At 46.2% G+C, this 20158-nt stretch overlaps 2 protein-coding genes across 4 annotated transcripts; one reads left to right on the forward strand and one right to left on the reverse strand.

Annotated features, from left to right (window-relative positions):
- Positions 1-3008: 3008 nt before the first annotated feature.
- LIAT1 (ligand of ATE1) lies at positions 3009-6823 on the forward strand. 3 transcript variants are annotated; one of them, XR_014002475.1, is made up of 4 exons: positions 3009-3135; positions 4226-4406; positions 5904-6474; positions 6742-6823. XR_014002475.1 is itself a non-coding variant. In XM_081172216.1 (3 exons), the coding sequence occupies exons 1-3, from the start codon at positions 3130-3132 to the stop codon at positions 6410-6412; spliced, it is 696 nt and encodes a 231-aa protein (XP_081028342.1). In that variant the 5' UTR covers positions 3009-3129; the 3' UTR covers positions 6413-6719. The 3 variants fall into 3 exon arrangements, 2 of the variants coding, with proteins under 2 accessions (XP_081028342.1, XP_081028343.1); XM_081172216.1 differs by lacking the exon at positions 6742-6823 and having other exon boundaries at positions 5904-6719; XM_081172217.1 differs by lacking the exon at positions 6742-6823 and having other exon boundaries at positions 5907-6719.
- Positions 6824-7650: 827 nt separating this feature from the next.
- On the reverse strand, positions 7651-19809 carry RFLNB (refilin B). The gene is made up of 3 exons (XM_081172225.1): positions 19569-19809; positions 13613-13722; positions 7651-12924 (listed from the first exon to the last, which is right to left on the reverse strand). Exons 1-3 carry the CDS (start codon positions 19773-19775, stop codon positions 12603-12605), a joined length of 639 nt encoding a protein of 212 aa, XP_081028351.1. The 5' UTR covers positions 19776-19809; the 3' UTR covers positions 7651-12602.
- Positions 19810-20158: the final 349 nt, after the last annotated feature.

Below are 20158 nucleotides of genomic sequence, written 5' to 3' on the forward strand. Positions count from 1 at the left end.
GTTAGTGGAGTCTGTAACCTGAAGCGTATATAACCTGAAGCGTATGTAACCCGAGGTACCACTGTATTCGGTTGGAAGCCGCCCAGAGTGGCTGGGGAAACCCAGCCAGATGGGCGGGGTATAAATAATAAATTATTATTATTATTATATTATTATTATTATCCAAGTTGGTGGACACATCACTGCCTCCCGCAGCACAGAGTTCCACAGTTCCAGCTCTGCACTGCACAAGGAAGTCCTTTCTTTTATCCGTCCTGAATCTTCCAGCTTCATCGAATGTCTGCGAGTCCTAGTGTTATGAGAGAAGACAATGTGTACACATTGTCATAGAAACATAGAATCGTAAAATTGGAAGGGAACCCGGGGGTCATCTAGTCCAACCCCCTGGGATGCAGGAATCTCGGCTAAAGCATCCATGACAGAGGCCCAACCTCTGCTTAAAAACCTGCAAGGAATTAGAGTCCACAACTTCCCGAAGGAGACAGGTCTGTGGACCTATCTCCACTACCTATAGACATTTACCTTACCTGGAAGTAAGTCTCTCTTAACTCAGTGGGGGGTAACTTCTGATCTATACGGGCTACACTGTCAAAAAGGGGGGGCATATCGTCTGATTCTCACAAAACTTTGAAAATAAGAATTACTACTAATTACCCACCCTTCACCCTTAGGTTCCAGGGTGGATTACAACATTGAAACACAATATTAAAAAAAATAAAATTCTACTCACCATAAAGGCAATATATAACCACACAGATGTGATCTTTTGGCTTTTAGTTTCAGCCGCCTTACTCTAGTCTTCTTTGGAATTATAATTATGGCATCGTCAGAGCGAGGAGGAGGCTGCAATTATTCTTTTACAGAAAACAATAATAATACAATAATTGTACATATTTCCCATTTATCACGCTAACGGGGAAAACTTGTCTCGGAAAAGCTTTGCTTAGGAACAAAGGGCTTACAGTATCTTGTTTAAGCATTTTGTTGCAACAGAAAAACAACCGCCACCAATCACTATGACAGTTGGTAGCAATAATTAGCATGATGAAGAATTAGGGCATCTTTTGGGAGGGTTATGTGTTTGCTGTTAAATCAGGATAATCAGTCAGTGTTGCGAGAGAACCCAAGGATAAGAGGCAGAATCGTAAGTCAAGATGAAACAGCAAAAACCTGACTGCAAAATAAATGTGAAATATCACAGAATTGTAGAGCTGGAACGGACCCCAAGGGTCATCTAGGGAGGGGTGAAAACATCATGGCAGAACTACAAGAGGCAAACTCCTGCCTAGCTGCAGTATGGAATTAATAAGGTGTTATGTACAGTACTGAAGTTCTCACCCTGGGCCAGCAGGGGGATACTGTAGATAGTTTTCACTCAGGTCCACATATGCAAATAAGGAATTGAAAGTGACGTTCCGTGATTGGATAGTTACAGAAAGTTGTTACTGTTGCGTTCTAGTGGAGCTCTATATAAGCAGGCTGGCTGAACCCTTCAGCCCAGTTCTGTTCTGGCCTGTGAATAAACAAGAGCTGCTTGAAGAATCGCTGTGTCGTCTGATATGTTCACCCACAACTTAACATAAACGCACGCCTACCTTACAGGGTCATTGCAAGGGCTGGAAGGTAGCTCAGCTTCCCTGACGTTGTTGAGCGGTTCAGATGGCCTGCTGTTCTCCTGTGCCTTCAGCTCGACTGAAGACAGTGTGTGTATCCATTCAATGAGTGATGGGGGGGGGGGTCTGTTCAACCTGAAACGTCTCCATGCCAAGACAAAAGTGTGGCAGGATGTGATGTGCAGATGATACAGCCTTGACAGCGCACACTGAGGAAGCGTTACGGAGATTGGCTGTTTTGCCCAAGCCTGCCTAGACTTTGGCCTTACCATCAGCCTGTTACAAGTGTCCCCTAAAACTCAATTCTGCATTTGTAAGAAATAAGTCTTTTAGACCTGCACTTTGGAACTCCCTGCCCCTTGACGCCATGTCGGCGCTTTACTCTTTTCAGCACCCGCTAACAACATTTATACTTAGGCAAGGCTACCCAGGCATGAAGAATGACTGCACGCATTTCAATCCAGCTTTCACCTATCATTCATGCTCATTAATTTTTGCATGTTTAAATATGGTTGCCATACGTCTGGGATTTCAGGGGTTCATCCTGGATTTTCGGCAACATAACGGTCAAAATCGCGGCAGAAACCTTGGGTTGTTTCTCTAAAAAAATAAAAATAAGGGTCAACAATTTGTTTGTGTCCGGATTTTCACTTCTTGAAGATGGTAACTCTAGGAAAACGTTTTAAAATGTTTTAAGTAATAGTTTTACTGTTTTCTCCTTTTTATAAACTGCTGTAAGGGTTTTGTTTGTTTGTTTACAATCAAGCAGCATATAAATCCTACAAAATAAATAAATTTGTATGCTATATTTTTTTAAAAATCATGAAAATTGCTTTAGATTAGAAGAAAAAAATGAAACAATATGTCATTTTAAATATCCATATACAATAAGAATGATGTTAAAAACTCAGTTCTACAACATACATATATCCACTGTGCTGTTTTTATAGAGGGAAGCTACCTTGATAAAAGTTTTACTCTATATAGGCAGCATATAAATATTTCAAACATATATAGTTGTTTGTGCATGTAGGCAGGCAGCGAGATAGAACCATTACACTGTCATGCACACACACACACACACACACACACAAAGTTGTATTCAATGTTAAGCCCATTGATATTAATGGAGACCATTAACTTTTGGTCCATTAATCCCAATGGGACTATTCCGAGCAGAAGCTCACTGGATCCAACCCACAATGATGATGGTGATGGTGACGACTAGTACGATTTACAGCACTAGCAGAAATTAATATGTAGTCTTTCCACCCCGCGCGATTTTAATCTAGGGAGTGTCAGTCAGGCCAAATGTGGGGTGGGAACTATTTTTCTCCCATCTCGGCTCTGCGCGGATGGAGCCTGGATGCCCGTGCGCTGTTGCCTTGGAGACGCGTCCGCGGAGCGAGAGAGGGGGCGGAGCACCGCAGCTGGCGGAGAGCTTCGGTCCCAGGACGGGGGCAACTGCTAAAGCGGAGGGAGTGCGGGGGAGGGGAGGCCCCTCCCCCACCTCAGCATGCCTGTAATTGGGGGGGGGGCAGGTCATGGGAATGCTATGGGGGAGCGGGGAGAGAGAACAATTAATTGGGGGAGGGCTAATGAGGAGGTTTCTAAGGAGAAAAGTGGTCAATTAATTGGGGTGGGGGTGTGGAGAAGCAAGAGTAATAAAAAAGTTGGGATTTGCTGAGGAGAAAGTGGTCAATTAATGGGGGTAATGAAAATTTGGGGTTTTTCTGAGGAGAAAATGGTCAATTAATGTGGGGAAAATGGAAAGTTGGGGCGTGCTGAGGAGAAAGTGGTAAATTAATGGGGGATAGTGCAAAGTTGGGTTTCTCTGTGGAGAAAGTGGTCAATTATTGTGGGAATAATGAAAAGTTGGGGTTTTCTGAGGAGAAAATGATCAGTTAGTGGGGGGAAGGAAGTTTACTGAGGAGCATTGGGATTATCCATTATCCCACTTTCGATATTGCTTGTTCCTGCTGATGTTTTGGGGGAGCCCCACTCTTCCATTTCCAATCTGCACACGTCTTGTACCATCCCTCTGAAATCCTGCAACTTTCTTTGTACTGCAGATGTTCCCGTGGAGGGGCTTCCTTAGTCCTCTCTGCTGCAGGTCAAAGGGGCCCCTCGAGGCTGTGAACATCGCAGGAAACCCACTAAACAGAAAGATGCGTGGGCGGTTCTCAAGGATTTGCCTTGAGAAGCAGAATATTAAATCTCTTGAATGATATATTGAGGAATTATTAATTCCAGGGGAGTGGAGAGAGCGGATTAGAGTCAGAAATGGAGTTCAGTCGGTATCCTCTCCAAAATTCAATTCCCAAGATTCATGCAGACAACGCCTTGACCTCTAAACAGATACTAGATTGGAATTGAAGATGCATTTATTATTGTTTACATTTATATTCCACCTTTTCCTCCAAGGGGTTCCAGGTGGTTTGCATTTTTCTCTCTCCCCCCCCCCACACTTTTATCTTCACAACAACCTTGTGAGGTAGGTTAGGCTGAGAGACAGCAACTGGCCTGAGGCCACCGGGAGAGCTTCATGGCTGAGGGAGGATTTGAACCCAAGACCCAGTCCAACACTCCTTGTCTGCTCCTGTCTCTCTTAGGCTCAGCAGCAGCACCCAAAGGAGCAAGAGATACCCAGAAAGATGGAGGTGTGTCAGCAAGACCCCCTCTCAGAGGGGGAGGGGGCCAAGACCAAAAAGCCACCTGCAAAGGAGCGTCCACACACACCTCAGACTAGGAAGAAAGCAAGAAAGAAGAAAAAGAAGGCAGCACAAGATAATGGTGGGCACCCCCAAGGCCAATAATCTCTCTTCTGTGATGGTGGGCTCCTTGGCAGCAGTGCCTGCAAGCTGCCATTTTAAAATTGACCACAGTTTTCCCTGCACTGGAAATTGAAAACTGGGCATTGTGGGAAATCAAAATGGTGGTTTGCATGTACTCACCCAGCTAGAACTGGGTGTTTGTGTGTGAAGGGTATTTTATTTTTTGCATTTATATCCCACCTACTTTTCTCTCTTGAGCTCAAGGTAGTGTGCATGGTTCTTCTGCTCCTAATTTAATCCCCACCACAAACTCTGTGAAGTAGGCTAGGCATAGCTGTCAACTTTCAGATTTGAAAATAAGGGATCAGCAGCCTCACCTGTCCCGGAGACAGTCTACGGGACATCTAACAATCCGGGGAAGCAGCGGGAAACGGCGCTGAAATAAGGGAATTTCCCGCAAAAAAGGGGGGGGGGAGGTTGACAGCTATGGCTAGGCCAAGAGGCAGCTATGGCTAGGCCAAGGTCAGCCAGTGAGCTCCATGGCCAGCCCTCTAACCATTGTACCGCACTGGCTCTGTATGAGTGGCCTGATGGTACTTGCAAGAGAGGCTAGCCTTTCAAACAGCCATGAGGAACTTGGTGGCCCTTCAGCTGATCTATGTCCACCACAGCCAGCATGGCCAACCAACTCTGAGTCCTGATTTTGGTAGCTGGTGTCCAATAATATTCAGAAGGGCACAGGTTCCCCCACGCTGTGGCTGCCAAATGTCATTTTAGTGCAGCCGCTACAGGGCTGGTTGTGAATTTTGTGCATAAGAACCTACCTAAACTTGCATTCTTTAGACCAACATGTCTGGTTTATTCAAGCAGTCTTTCATGCTAGTTAGCAATCTGCACAAGAAGGGAAGGAACAGTGCTGGTGGCAGTCTGCTTTCTTGGAGAAGCAAACACTTGTTCTAGAAATTGGATCTATGAGTAAGAAGAGTTGGGTGTTTTCCAGAGCAAGTTTCAAGCAGCTGCTCTTCTCTAGTTTAAGCAGTAGAGGGCGGGAGATACTCATCAATCGCCACTCCATTTCAACAGGAGGATGTTGAAAGATTCTGCCTTTAGGAACAGAGGTGGCTGAATAATACAATTAAACCATTTTGTAGCTAAAGTAATTACAAAAAAGTGATGGTGAAGAGCAGCTGCTGTCCTGTCAGTCAACACCCAGATGACTCTATAAATAAGGCTGCTCCTTTGTGCATGTCTTTCCCAACACAGGTATTTTAATATGCTGATACGGGGGACAAGCCATTGAGAGATCTTCTGCTTTGTATGCAGAAGGTCCCAGGCTCAATCCCCAACATGCCCTGGTAGGAGTGGTAAAGATTTTCTTCCTGAAACCCTGGAGAGTTGTTACCAGTCAGCGTTGACAGTCCTGTGCTACAGGGACCAATAGCCTAAGGCATCGTACGTTCCTATGATGTGCTTTGAAAGGTGCTCAGACTTCCTCTCTGACGCCATTCTTTTGAAGCAGGAAAACCTGAAGGCAAAAGCAAGAAGCCCTCCGTCCTTGTGACATCACCCCTTGAACTACTTCAACAGCAAACTGGCCCTGGAACGACGCCCCAAGGTGCCGCCCCAAAGGCGACTCCAGGCAAACCTCCTCTCTCTGCCAGCATTTCGTTCTTGACCCAAGACAACTCTGTGCTTTCCAACGAGAGCCTTCGCTGGGATGGGGTCCTGGATGATCCCATAGCAGAAGAGGAGAGGTTATGGGTCTACAGGCTGAACAGAAGGAAGCGCTATGGGGAGTACATCCAGAAAAACCTACCACCAGAGCCATCATTCGCTTTTAAGCACTTGCCACAAGATTATGTGGCTCCTCCTCAGGGCAAGGAGCAGTTGCTACGAAAGAGCATGTCCTCCACTACTACTTCAGCGCCCAAGACAGACCAAAGTGGACCCAATTCTAAGATCTCAACAAACGTCTCAAAAAGGCAGTCAGCCCTGATGCCAAGTGTTTCTCAGGAAATAGCGTAAAGAAATCTCCCTGACGCTTCTGTTTTGCTTTGTTTAAGCAAAGGCGTGAAGATCTTGAAGAGGTAACCCTAGATGGTTCTATTTGAAACTAATGAAATGATTCATCTTTTCATCAAGTTAACCAACAGCTGTCTGCACACTGCAAATGTAAGTTTGATAAAATTCTGCGCGGATGGATAGATAATGATTTGCTGGCATCCAACTAACCTTCCATAGATGGAGGAAGGGACTGGGGAATCCACGGGAATAACTTTCAGTTTTGTCAGAATTAAACCATTGCTTCTCACTTTGCTGTGTACAAAACCAATCAGTGTCGTCTTCCTTTGCAGTTGGTGGAGAGAACATGGCGTATGCTCCCTTTGTGGTAGGGGAAGAATAACGACACAATAGAGGTATCTTCTCTGAACTTCACCTGAACTCCCTTTTATTGCACAGTAGGGAACCTTTTTCAGGTGAGGGCTGCATTCCTTTCTGGGCAATATTTCAGGTCCCACATGCCAGTGATGCACAGGGCCAGAGTCAAAAGTGGTTGGAGCAGCAAGTGTACATTTTACGTTTGTACAGTAGGCAAGTTTACACACACACACACACACACACACACACACCCTTTTATATCCTCCATCCAGGCACACAAGCAGAGTTTGAAGAAAGACAAGAAAAAACACTCAAGGAAGCAGGGCTGTTGAGGGGCATGGCTGAGGTGGTGTGGCCTAGGGATAGTCCTGAGGGCCAGGTAAAGAGGCTTCAGGGGCCACATTTGACCCTTGGATCTGAGGTTTTAATGGGCTGCTAAGAACTATCATTGGAGCTTTTGGTTTTTATTTATTCATTTAATTTATACCCGGCCCTTCCTCCTAATTGCATTGGTACTGGATTGGAAACAGTTAAATGAGACTTCAGTAGGGCTTACTCCCAATGAAGTGCATATAGAAGTACAAGCTAAATTATCCTAAAGAAAAATTTAAACCTAGGAACTCCACATATGATTTTTTTTTAACCTATTTAAAATGATTTGCCTGAGAGCCTGGTGGTATGGATAAAATGAGATCAAGTGCCTATGAAAATATTTATTTTAAAGAAAAGCAAATATGATCTCCAATTCCTTATGTTTTCATTTGTCAGTTTTTCAGATTCAGTAATCATTCACACATACAGAAAGTATGGTAGTAGCGACAAGCCTCGTCTGCAATGAGTGTCAATAAACACAATACACTTAAACAAAACACACTTCTCTGGGATTATGTTCTTCAGATAATTTATTACTAGTTAAAATGGGGGGAAATCCAAAGCAAATTAAGAACAGTCATAGAGAGAGGGAAAGGAATCATGTCATTGACATTGCACAGTGATATCCAGGACTTCGCAAGAATGCAGCAACACAAGTTAACTTTTAAATCATGTAATGACACTTAAAAAAACACCGACCCACCTCTTTTTTAAAACATAAAAAACTTATAGGTAGATATCAAAGACTGATCGTGTTATTAAAAAAAAAACAGGCAAGGATGAGGATGATACATGGCTTAGTTTATTAATTAACTCATTGGAAAAGCAAAACTTGGAGAGCCCCAGATCACATCGACCTGGAGAAATATCTGCATAGAACAAGTATCCAGGTGGGTCCCACCCACCACCACCCAAATTCTAGGGGCTTATTCAAATGCCATGTTACTAAACAAAAAGAGAAGCCCTTTGATTTCTCAACCAAGAAGTAGGCTAGAAGCCACTGTGACATGTCTGATGAACCCCAAGAGTTACTTCACTCACTGCATCGGCCTAAGCCCCTTCAACCAAATACCTCCAGGAAGCCCCTTTAGTCAGTTCCCTATTTGGTTCCTGCAGACAAAAATACCCTGGAGGTAGCAGGCAAGAGCAGTTTAATATTTTCAAGTTAGCAACTAAAGCCCCAAAATAAACCTCTAGGAGTGGCACAGATTTATTCACTGCCATAGGAATAAAAATATTATGAGCGCTCTACCATCCTGATCTTAAGGCTGCTGGAAAAAGGAGTAAAATCTGCCATCACTGCCTTCCACAGGCTTTTCATCCTAAAAGATTAGGAGGGAGAAGGCTGAGAGATAAGAGCTAAATGAAGGAAGCCAAACTCCTTTGTCTAGTAGTAGGTATACATTGGCAATTGTAGGAACTTAGGAAGCGGCTTCATACTGAGCTAGACCATTCGGTCCAGAAATGTCACTACCCAAAGGATGGGGAGCCTAGAGTTGCCCAGATCGCCCCTGTCCAGAGGCTGTGGCTGTTGGGGATAACAGGAGCTGGAGCCAAACAACATCTGGAGGGCCATAGTCTCCCTACTGCTCCCTCTACACTGGCTGGCAGCAGCTTGTTTTTATATGTACTGTAAGCCACCCAGAGTGGCTGGGGAAACTCAGCCAGGTGGGCAGTATATAAATAATAAAATTATTATTATTATTATTATTATTATTATTATTATTATTATTATTATTATTATTATTATTGCAAGAATCCTTGCCAGTCTCTCATGGAGATGCCAGGGATTGAATCTGAGACATTTTGCACATAAATCAGCTCCACAGAGCTGGTTTTTAGGGCTGCTACAGAGGATACTTAATTGAGGGGATGACAATGTAAGTGACTCTTGTGAGCAAAGAGTTGCAAACATCTCATCTCCCTATTGGGTCCACACTGGATGCTTTTCCTATTCCCAATACATTTTTTGTACCTTTTTTATTATTTTAAAAAAGAGAAACCTTATTTGCAATACCACACATGTTCTTGTAGCCCATTCAAAATAAAAATATAAGTAACTTCCATAATAATGCCATGCCAATGCTGGGCTCTCTTTTTTCAGTATTTTTGAACCACGTGCATTTGCAGCACTGGGGACTCAGTAACCCATCCTTTTTCAAATCCCATCTCTCATCCCATGTGGGATGTCTCTCCCCAAATTCTGTTTGCCCAGTTAAAATATCACTGTTAGAAGATTTGGGGCTAGTACGCAGAAAGGCTCTATGGGGAAATTTGCACTTGCTACTCCATCAGCTGCCATCTATGCAAAGAATTCAGCAAAGAGACCTGCCCATCTTTCCATGTTCATTTTACCACAAGAACTAGAAACTTGTGTGCATGTGTTTTTAAAACAAAAACAACTTGCGAGTATTCTCAGAGAGCTCACAGATTCAAAAGTTAAGAGGACATCTTCCCATAGGCAGCCCTACAAGTTCTTAGATCACTTCTTCACACTGCTAGGTATGCAGCAATGACAATGAGTACTTGGTCATTACTAACAAAACAGTCACTCCTCAAGGAATGTCTAACTCCTCAGTCGTTTCCCCCTTAAACGCTACTTGGTAACCCTACCCAGTAGGAAAATTACATGTCCTTTTTTTTATATACATTCAGCTTCTTTTGCAACAGCAATGCAAAATTAAGTGAGGAATGACTCCTACACCTTGCTCCTTTCATAAAGGTTTTTCTGTTACTTCAAAGAATGTTATTGCTCCTCCTGCAGAACTCAACAAAAACAACAAATTCAGTGTTTCTCTATGACTACGCAGTAACATAGTAATTTGTTTGCACCCTGCACCGGAAATGATAGCATGTTGTTTGCATCCTGTACCAGAGATTACAGCATTTTGTTTGCATACAGTGTTCCTGGCTTTTGAAAACTTAGCTTTGGTTTGGCCATGGCATGGTGGGGTGGAGGAGGGGGCAGTAGCACCCCCAAAGTTTTCTTTAAAAGTGTGCAACATTTGCAAAAGATTCCCTAGATTCTAGTTCCCTTCACAGCAAAGGAACCATCAATTATAATCAAATTAATAACTCAAAAATAATTTCCCCTTCTTACCATGAAGCAACCCTGCCTTCACACATAGAACGCCACAAAATACCTTACACTTACCATTAATCACACTTGCAAGAACAAACTCAACTGACTGGACTTTCTGCTCCATTCTGGATTCCTGACAAAACTAAACTTCTTCTTGCCCAAACTGAATCTCTCCCGCACACCTTTAAGGTGTAGAGATCATACTTCTTATGAGTGAAACTGACTCACACACCCCACAAAACTTCTGTTCCAACCAGTCTAAGGAACTTCTCCCATGCTTCATCTGCTCTATATTTCAGCAACATTTAGGGGGGGAAAATACGGTACATTTTTTATAAAAGGGAATGTTTCCTTTGGTCAAAGTGCTTGCAAAAGCATAACAATAAAACTTCAACAAGAGACCCTGCCGGGGAACTGTTGGAGGAAAGAAAATGAAATCTTGTTTGCGCCGTTTGGCAGTGCCGTTATAAACCCATCAGCCTTTCAGGTGCCTCAGGATTCTCAGCTGTTTATTTTTGTAGAGGGAACCACTGGCAAAACACAAACACAAAACCTCAGCCATCTCACAGCCTTCCTGAAATTTACTGAGATTTGTTGACAGGGAACGGCTGTTACAACAGGCAAGGTAAATTGTTTTTCAGACTAAAAACAGAACAAGGCTTTCAAAGAAAAAGTTGGTGGGGAAGGGGAAGCTCTCGACACAACATAGGGCTCATCCAGACTGCCCTGTCCTGCCGCTTTTCCCTGGAGAAAGCTGATCTTTACCTTTGAATCGGAGCTGGCCTCTTACCTCTAGTCCAGATTATTGCAGGAGGTTTAATCTACCCCTCACAACCAGGAAGTCTCCGACCACAAACGGAGGCACTTCTATGGAGACAGAATAAAATTCTCAGATGCCTCTATGCTGCTCAATATTTAGGACCAATTTCTAGGGGTGTACGTATCCAGCATTCTCACTCCGCCTTTGTAGTGAAACAGTTGTCCAAATTTACCAAAACTGTTTTGACACACTACTGCAAATCTTCCTAAGACCCTTGGGGCAAGCATTGTGGCGTAGTAATGGAATAGCTGCACTGCATGCAGAAGATCCCATGTTCAATCCCTGGCGTCTGCAGATAGGGTGACCCCCGCCTGAAACCCTGGAGACTTCCTGCTGGTCAGTGTCAATTATTCTAAATTAGATGGACCAAAGTATCTGCCCCAGTACACAGAGGGGTCAAGTCAGATCTTCCTTTTTTTGCTTGTGAAGAATTACTCAAATGACCTGATCACAACACACACATTTTAGGCAGTCAGGACAAAGGAACTGTCTCTGAATCTCCCATTAACAGCAGCTTAGCATGCTGCTGGGCCACAGAATTACTACTTTCATCATATAAATCTGAAAGTCATTATCCAAAAGAGATTGCCTAAGGTTGTGCCACCATTATCCTCAGATTTCCAAAGCACTCGTGGGCGGTTCTAAATTGTGGCATTTGCAAAATGTTGCATCTTTTAAAGCAACGATGCGTTAAATGATGATGATCCCAAGGTAAATATTAGCTTTATACTCGCTACAAGTCCTGCAGGAGCAACTTCAACCAAATTTAACCAAAGCGAACTGTTGGACAAGTCCGCAATGAATTAAATAAAACATGCTATATAATGCATATCTGGGAAACCAATAACCTAGTAATTATTGTGTTTTTATGCCATAATTATTTTATGCCAATTATTGTGTTTTTATGCCAAACCACGAGTGGCCTGATTTTTAGGCTTCCTTAAAAGACGCAGGCATAACACATAAAGAGTGTGATCGGTAAGTTTATAGAGTGACAATCTATAACTGTGATTTGACCACCAGCCAGCCCTCCCTGGCAAAAAATCTGTTTTAATACATTAACGTAATAAATGAGACTATCGAAAATAAGTTATGGTTTTTAGGTGGGAAAGAGTTCTTTTTTATATATAAAGTTACTTGACGCAGGAGCAACTAGGATGGTTTCCAATTGCCAGTTCAGGAATTGTTTTCGCTTGAAAGCCTTTGTCCTAAGCTCCTTCTCTTCTCCACGAACAAGTTACTTTCCTCTTGGAACAGAAAGGTCTGCTCATTTTCACCCCACACGAGGAAAAGACAGCAAAAGAAAGGAGAAAAAGTGACCTCAGAGAAAATTGTTTTTGCGTTCCTGTAGACATAAATTAAGTGCAGGCCCACAGGATCCTTAAGGCTGAAGACGTGCCGTGGAGGAGAGGTAGCTACAAGAGGAAATTCGTTTGGGAGGCAAAGCTAATTCAGGGTTTCATCCATTTCCATCGGGTGGAGAGCTTACGATGCGACGGAAACCCATCATGTTGCAACAGCAGAGAGAGAGGGAGGGAAAGAGACAGAGAGATAAAGTGTAGTCAGCAGCCATCAGGGTTGTTATCACTCCCAGTCGATTCCAGCTCCACGCTGGACAGGAACTTCCGCACGAACTTTCGGCAGTTGTAATCCAGTGTGGTGGTGTACACAGTCTTGGTGTGCTTGGGGTAGACGATTGTGGTGCTGGAGAAACTCCTGGGCCGGGGGCGCGGTTCGAGGTGCACCTCCGCTTTGTAGCTGCGCCAAGTGTTGTCGGGGACGCAGATGACCGTCTGGCTGCAAGAGGACAATCCCAGCCCCATCGGCATAGAAATATTGTTGATGAAGTGCTTCTCAGAGTCGTATTTCACCGAAGAGGTGTACCTATGGACGTGGGGCGGAGCAGAGGGAGAAAACAGACAGGGCAGAACAGTTAGCATCATTACACCTGCCAGAACACTTTAGCTAAAAAGACTGTAGACTTTATAGGTTTATTTTAAAATTATATGCTGCTTAAAAATATATCAAAGCGGTTTACAACATTAAAAAGATCAAAGACATACAAGAAAAGCGTTTAAAAAAGCAATTTAACAGCAAAAAAATGAAAAACAAGTATCAACAAACCATTGTGAACTCTTAATTGCTTGCATAAGCCTGGCAGAATTGTTTGTAATGCCTAAACTCTGTGGACTGCCCTGAGATGACAGATATAAATCTAATAAATAATAATTTATCAGAACAGAAGCCTGCCTGACAAACCACTTTTGAGGGGGCTTCCAAAATCAGTCTGCGATGCGGCATATGGGTCGGCCGATAACAGAAAGCAGGCCTCTCTTTGTGCCTAAAACAGCTCTTGGAGCCCAAGCCTCAGGGAATTGTGCTTCTTACGCAAAGTGCTATTTTCCTCAAGCTCTTTGTGAAATGTGGCAGGCTGCCCCCAGCCTCCAATGCCCAGGAATGCAGTTGACTCTGCAGGTCCACACAAGGCCATCTCGCTTCTCTGCCCAGCGATGGGCTTTGACAAATCCTGCTGGTCGTCTTTGCTACCCTCCTTTTACAGCTTTCAGCGTACCTTATATCCTTGGGCGGCAACGGATCAAACGCCACTCCTTCCCCAAAGGACAGAGGGCATAGGCGAGAGGAGCAGCCGGGGAGCAGCGGGCTGGGAGAAGATGAGGTCTCCTGCAAAAGGAAAGGCACGTCTTTCAGCATGGGAAGTTGGCAGGCAACACACTGAACGGTGACTATCAAACAGCAGAAGGCATGGAAGACAACAGAAGGCGTGGATATTTTATATAAAAAATATAAGCCACTCTTACAAAGCCAGAGCGCAGAACCTCTTTCCCAGGGCCCAAATGTGGGACTCTCTCCAGGCCACACCCCCTCTCTGAAAGCCACACCCCTCACCTGAACCCTCCTTGTGCGTTTTCGCCTGGCTGGAAATGTGTCCTTGCACTCTGGCAGTGCCTCTGGCTTGTGAAGGTGGAGGATAGAGAGAGGTCATGTCAGGAAGTGTTTAATAAAAAAATAAAAAAAGCTGACACTGAAAATTTGCATTTGTTGCTCCACCCATTTTTGCCCTGGCCCCGCCCACCACCGGCATGTGGCCCCAAAGGGAGCATGGCCTCTGTCTGGAAAACCTTCCTTGGCCTGGACAGCGATTCACAGTAGCAATGCTGCTGTTAGGAGCACAGGAGAGGAAGCTGCCTTCTACCAAGTCAGACTAGCTCAGTCTTGTCAACACTGACTGGCAGCAGCAGCCCTCCTGAGTTCCAGGAGTGAGTCTACCAGCCCCACCTGGAGATGCTATTGGGGATTGAACCCGGAGCCATCTCCATGCCAGCATATACTTCCTTCCTGAGCTACAGCCCTTCCTGGCAAAAGAATCTCGTCATCACACATACAGTGGTCCCTCGGCTTAAGTACTTAATTTGTTCTGGAGGTCCGTTCTTAACCTGAAACTGTTCTTAACCTGAAGCACCACTTTAGCTAATGGGGCCTCCTGCTGCCGCTGCGCCGCTAGAGCACGATTTCTGTTCTCATCCTGAAGCAAAGTTCTTAACCTGAAGCACTATTTCTGGGTTAGCGGAGTCTGTAACCTGAAGCGTATGTAACCTGAAGCGTATGTAACCCGAGGTACCACTGTACTGTATCAGCGAACACAAATCTGACACAGTTCACACTTTTACATTTTCAAGGTTTTGTTTTTCCCCTTAAAAAGATCCAACCCATTCCGATTTCAGCAGCTCTTACTTTTTTCTCTTTTTTTAACAGCACGGCCTCAGCCTACAGTGTTCTTTGCAGTCCTATAAAAAGTTCAGCCTGCATATTTGGCCACAATAATTCCTCCTCCTCCTCCTCTTTTCCTCTTTTAAAGATGGAAAAGTGAGGTTGAGCAACATCAGCTCAGCCAAAAACAAAGAAGCAAAAAGGAAAGGAAAGAAAACCGCCCAGCACTGCAAGTTATGAACTCAAGTCCTTAGCGTTTTGGACAGAGACAATTCCCACACAGATGCTGCAGGCGCTGCTACTGTCCTGGCAAGGCGGAAGAGGTGGAACACATTTCTCACACCTCTCCTGGCCCTTAACTCGATCCAGTCCTTAAACAGCGCTGAAACCATTTCAGCCCCGGCAGCTACACATCTTGGAAAAACAGTTCCTTCTTTTCCAACACCTCTGTCTAAAACCAAGCCATGAAAAAAACGTGCCGCCCTACAAGGCTTCCAGACAACCCATTTCTGGAACATTCATCCCTTTCTTTCCCAGGGAGATTAGATAACGTGGGCTATTTAACAAGCCTCCAACCCTGATCTGTTGCCTGCTCTGCTTAAGGCCCATTCTGCTCTGATTCCTTTGGACAGAGATTAGATGCGAGCCTGACCCCCACACTTTCCAAAGTGCATTTGCCCATCGCAAAAAAAAGGAGCCTGCTTGGGGAAGCGAGCTTGTTGCGCAAGATCTCCTAACCAACTATAACAGCAAAACCCGAGTTTGCCGATACACAATCGAACCCAACCCAAAAAACAGGCTTGAAGTGCCCCAAGTAACCAAGATACTCAGTGTAAATTCAGTGGCTACTGGATCAACACCCACTCATCCACCCCAGTGCCCTGTCCTCGACTTGGGGGGGACTAATAAATAATAATAATAATTCGTTTTTATTTATACCCTGTCCATCTGGCTGGGTTGCCCCATTCAACATCCCCTCGTTGACTTGCATTTCAGCTTGGGGTCAGGCTCTGATTCTTGCTTCAAAGAAGCCACACCGAAGAGTCACAGCTGTTTCCTAGTACCTACATTTCAGGAGAATCAAACCAAAATTCCTCCTCCTTCCCTCCAACAAAAGAAAGCAAAAAACCCCAATTTTATTCTTTGCTTCTATTTTGTCTCCAGAGGAGTCTGCAAATAAAGGGGAGGAGATATTCTTCAGGGAATTAATTCCTGCAAATTAGGGAAGGGGGGGGGGGTCATTTGTAGCCAGGCTAAAATATTATTCAGCTACTCCCTTCACACCCTTTAACCACTACCCAGTTCCCCTACATTTTCAACATTTATTTCTTTATTGCATTTACGGTACATCCCTTTTTTCCCTCCAAGGAGCTCAAGGCAGCAAATATGGTTCTCCCCCTCCTCATGTAATCATCACAACAACCCTGTGAGGTAGGTTAGGCTAAGAGGCAGTAACTGGCTTAAGGTTGCCCAGTGAGCTTCATAGCTGTGCGAGGATTTGAACCCTGGTCCTAGTATGACACTCCAATCACTACACCTAACTGCCTTCACCACATGCACTCTTAACGGGTGCAGGGGATTCCAATCCACCGTAGTGGTTGCAAAGTCAGAACCAAGGGGCAGTATGGGCTTCAAATTAGCCAGTCTATCGTTTAAAAACCTGTTATCGTTTGTGTATGCAAGCTAGCCCAGAGTGACAAAATCATTAGCTTCATAAAATCTGTGCGCTGCTTGTTTTTACAAAGAAACCTCAAAAAGATACAAAAATTAAAATAAAACAACAAAGCCATCGATAGGAAAAAATTAACAATAGTTTAAAACTCTCAAAAGATTTAAAGCAGGGGTCAGCAAACTTTTTCAGCAGGGGGCCAGTCCACTGTCCCTCAGACTTTGTGGGGGGCCAGACTATATTTTGGGAGGGGAAATGAACGAATTCCTATGCCCCACAAATAACCCAGAGGTGCATTTTAAATAAAAGGACACATTCTACTCATGTAAAAACACGCTGATTCCCGGACCATCCAGGAATTTAGGCCGGATTTAGAAGGCGATTGGGCTGGATCCGGCCCCCGGGCCTTAGTTTGCCTACCCATGAACTAGAGTCTAAAAACAGGTTATAACACTCACCAACTTTCTAAGCATCTGGGTAGGCTCGTCTAAACCAGTGTTTCCCAACCGGTGTTCCGCGGCACACTAGTGTGCCGTGAGACATCGGCTGGTGTGCCGTGGGAGGAAGGCAGGCGAGTCGGGCGGTGAGAGGCGGCGGCGGCGGCGAGGATCCGCGTCGAGCCGGGGGCGGCTCCGCGGTGGTGGTGCCGAGCGGCGGGGCAGCGCGCGCAAAAGGGAGGAGCGCGAGACAGCGGAGGAGGAGGAGGCCGGCATGTCCGGGCAGCAGCAGCAACAACAGCAGCAGCAACTCCCGCCGCCGCCCCCTCCTCCGCCCGCTATCGCCGCCACCACCACAACAGCCGCCGCCGCCTCAGCTGCCCTCGCTCTGCTGCCTCCTCCCACCCCGGCAAGGGGGAGGGAAAAAACTTTCACTTTTGTGCGTCCCTCCCGGCGTGACGCTGCGCGCTGACGTCACGGGGCGGGGCTTTAATGGTGGTGTGCCGCGAGATTTTTTTCTGGCTAACAGGTGTGCCGTTGCCCAAAAACGTTTGGGAAACACTGGTCTAAACAAAAGTGATTTTGACAGGAGCCGAAAAGAGTACAGTGAAGGCGCCTGGGCTGGTATCAACAGGCAGGGAGTTCCAAAGACAGTAAACGATGGAAGTCTTAACAGATGTGGAACCGATATTATGTGGCACCTGTAACAGCACCAGTTCCACCAATCAAAGCGGTTGAGTATATGTCGCAAGGCAATCTCATAGGTAAAATGGAGCAGAAGAGGAAGTGGACAAGGTACACTTATACTGCCACACTCCGTGGCTGAGCTGTGGGTAACTGCCTCCACCTCCCCACAACTATCTGTATGTGGGGCACTAATATTCAGCGGAGAAAGCCACAGACCCCAGATAACGCTCTCCCTCTCCTGATCCCACCTGTCTCCGAATCCTGTTGCAGCATGTTGGGGGGACACAGCAGCTGCGCACCAAATGTTGGTTTACATTCCGTAGCAGCTGCCTGGAAGAGAAATTATTAACAGGACACAAATGGTCTGTCACTGTGCTGGAGGTGGGAATCACATTGTACGGGGGTGGGTGGGGGAGAGAATCCTTTTTGGAAGCCTGTTTGGTATACTGGTTGGACTAGAGACTAGGGACCTGGGTTCAAATCCTGGAATCAGCCAGGAAGCTCACCAGGGGTCATCTCAGCCAGACCTACCTCCCAGGGTTGGTGTTAGGAGGTTAAAAACAGGGAGGGTGGGGAGAACCATGTATTTATTTCAAAGCCTTTCCAAACAGCCTAATAGTTCAAAAACCTCCAAACTATGTGCAATATGAAAAGTGATCCCAGCTAAAAAAAGAAAACTACAAACTCGAGCAGCATAAAAACATAAGCAAATGAAACAAAGATTCAGGGGATTCATATAAATATATGTCCAGTCTTATGGGTCACGTACGCCAACTTGAGCTCTTCATATAAATGTCATACTAAAACAAAAAAAATAAGAAACGAAACGTTAGGAGGTCCCATGACAATTGCCTGGCCCCCATAATCCCACAAGAGAATTTGGGAAGTTCATATGTACAACATACAGTAATAACCCACCCACAGAGCCCTTGGGGATCCTAGCAGCCCCCCACCCCTGCTCATAACCCCCTACTATTCCCGCCCATCATGCGCTTGGAGACTCTTGAGAGACACAAGAAATCATCAACACACTAGCATGTGTTATGCAGTGGCATCCGACTGAAAACATTTAGCGGGGTTGTGGCATACGCCCCTCTCATCTGGTCCCATGGCAAGCCGATTCCACTAAATTCTAGTGCAGCAGGTTGGGCACAGGATGGCACCCTTGAGATTTGGACAATCCCAACACGAGTCACCACACTGCCTGCGGCATCCAGTCTGCAAAATGGGCACAGTGATCATGAAGGCCTAACTTTACTACCATGATGCGAAAGATCTCGAGACGATGAAGTCCCCCAAGTGAAAACCCTCGACTGCTCCAACGGGGAGCTGGAACAGGTCGTCTCCAGCAGGAAAATACTAGGATGGGAGAAGAGGGATTCTCCAGTTTGCACCAGTTAGGGAAACTGGAGCCACAGCTAGGCAGGAAGTGGGGGTTACAAATGCACCTGCCTAGTCCCCGAAGGGTCTCAGAAAGCACCACGTCAAGGGAAGCAGAAGGAGGGCTCCACCTGGGGAAGGTAGTGCAAGGAATTTGTTGCTAGTTTGGCATCTCACACTGACCTCGCCCGGATCCGCAGAGGCTGCTTTGCGTTTTATTTGCGTTGCAAAACGAAATACGCGCGCGCTGGATTTTATGTTGCACCGAGTATGATCCAGTTCACACTGCAACAGTATATATATATTAAAAAAACACGTTTGAGTAGTTCAGTCCGGCGTCAGATAAAACATGTTCGGGATTGCACCGTCAAGAGAGCCTTGAGCCCGCACTACGTGGACTCGCATACTCCGGATTAGCTCTCCAATTTCACACTCCGCTTTGCGCACTAATCCGCAGTCTCCCTAATCCCGTTTGAGCCGCGCCGCTAATTCGGATTGCGTCCCCCGCTCGACGCTCCCTTGCTAGCGCTTGGACCTGCATCGGCCGTGCACGCATACCCCGTGAATCCGGATTCACTCCGGTCCCACGCTGGGACAGACGCAGGCGCCTGCTTTCCTGCACTCACCTTCGGAAGCGGCTTGGTCTCCGGTCTCTCGGTCTCTGGCAGCGCATTGGCGACCCCTCCCCGCTCCGATCCGCCGCCCGAGAGCAGCCAGCTGCCGGGGCTGGGGCTGGGGGGCAGCCCGGAGTCGGGGCTGTCGAGGCCCCGCTCGGCCCGGCGCTTCGAGTCCGGCAGCTCCGGGACGTCCGGCAAACTGAGCCGCCCCACCATCGCGCCTCCTTCTTCCTCCGCGCGCCCGGAGCGCACTGGCGAGAGGGACGCGCAGGCGGCCGCCTCGGGCGAGGGGCGGAGGCCGGAGAGAGACCCGCCTCCCCGGGGCTGCCGAGAGGGGAGCAGCCTGGCGACACGCTCCGAGGGGAAAGGGCCGAGGCTCCCTCGCCCGGGGCTCCACCAAATTTATGCTGCTTGAAGGGGCCTGCTATCTGGCTAGCCGGATCTTCCACTTCGGTGCGCACCGTCCATTTATAACCGTCCTATGGCGCTTGCAAGAACCTTGGCGTCTCCAAAGAATCCTGGGAACTAAGTTTGCAAAGGGCGCTGAGAGTTGGTAAGAGACCCCTGTTCTCCTCCCGGAGGTGCGATTCACAAACTTC

Source organism: Podarcis bocagei (assembly GCF_964188305.1).
Source record: "Podarcis bocagei genome assembly, chromosome: 15".
In the NCBI taxonomy this organism is placed as follows: domain Eukaryota; kingdom Metazoa; phylum Chordata; class Lepidosauria; order Squamata; family Lacertidae; genus Podarcis; species Podarcis bocagei.

Bases quoted from the DNA above. Each gene is read 5' to 3' on its own strand.
- LIAT1 (XM_081172216.1), top strand. The intron at 4,407-5,903 runs GTGGGCACCCCC...ATTCTTTTGAAG, and splicing joins GAAGGCAGCACAAGATAATG to CAGGAAAACCTGAAGGCAAA.
- RFLNB (XM_081172225.1), bottom strand. From the start codon at position 19,775: ATGGTGGGGCGGCTCAGTTTGCCGGACGTCCCGGAGCTGCCGGACTCG. The intron at 13,723-19,568 runs GTGAGTGCAGGA...TTCCTTTTGCAG, and splicing joins AGACCAAGCCGCTTCCGAAG to GAGACCTCATCTTCTCCCAG. The intron at 12,925-13,612 runs GTACGCTGAAAG...CCACGTCCATAG, and splicing joins TTGCCGCCCAAGGATATAAG to GTACACCTCTTCGGTGAAAT.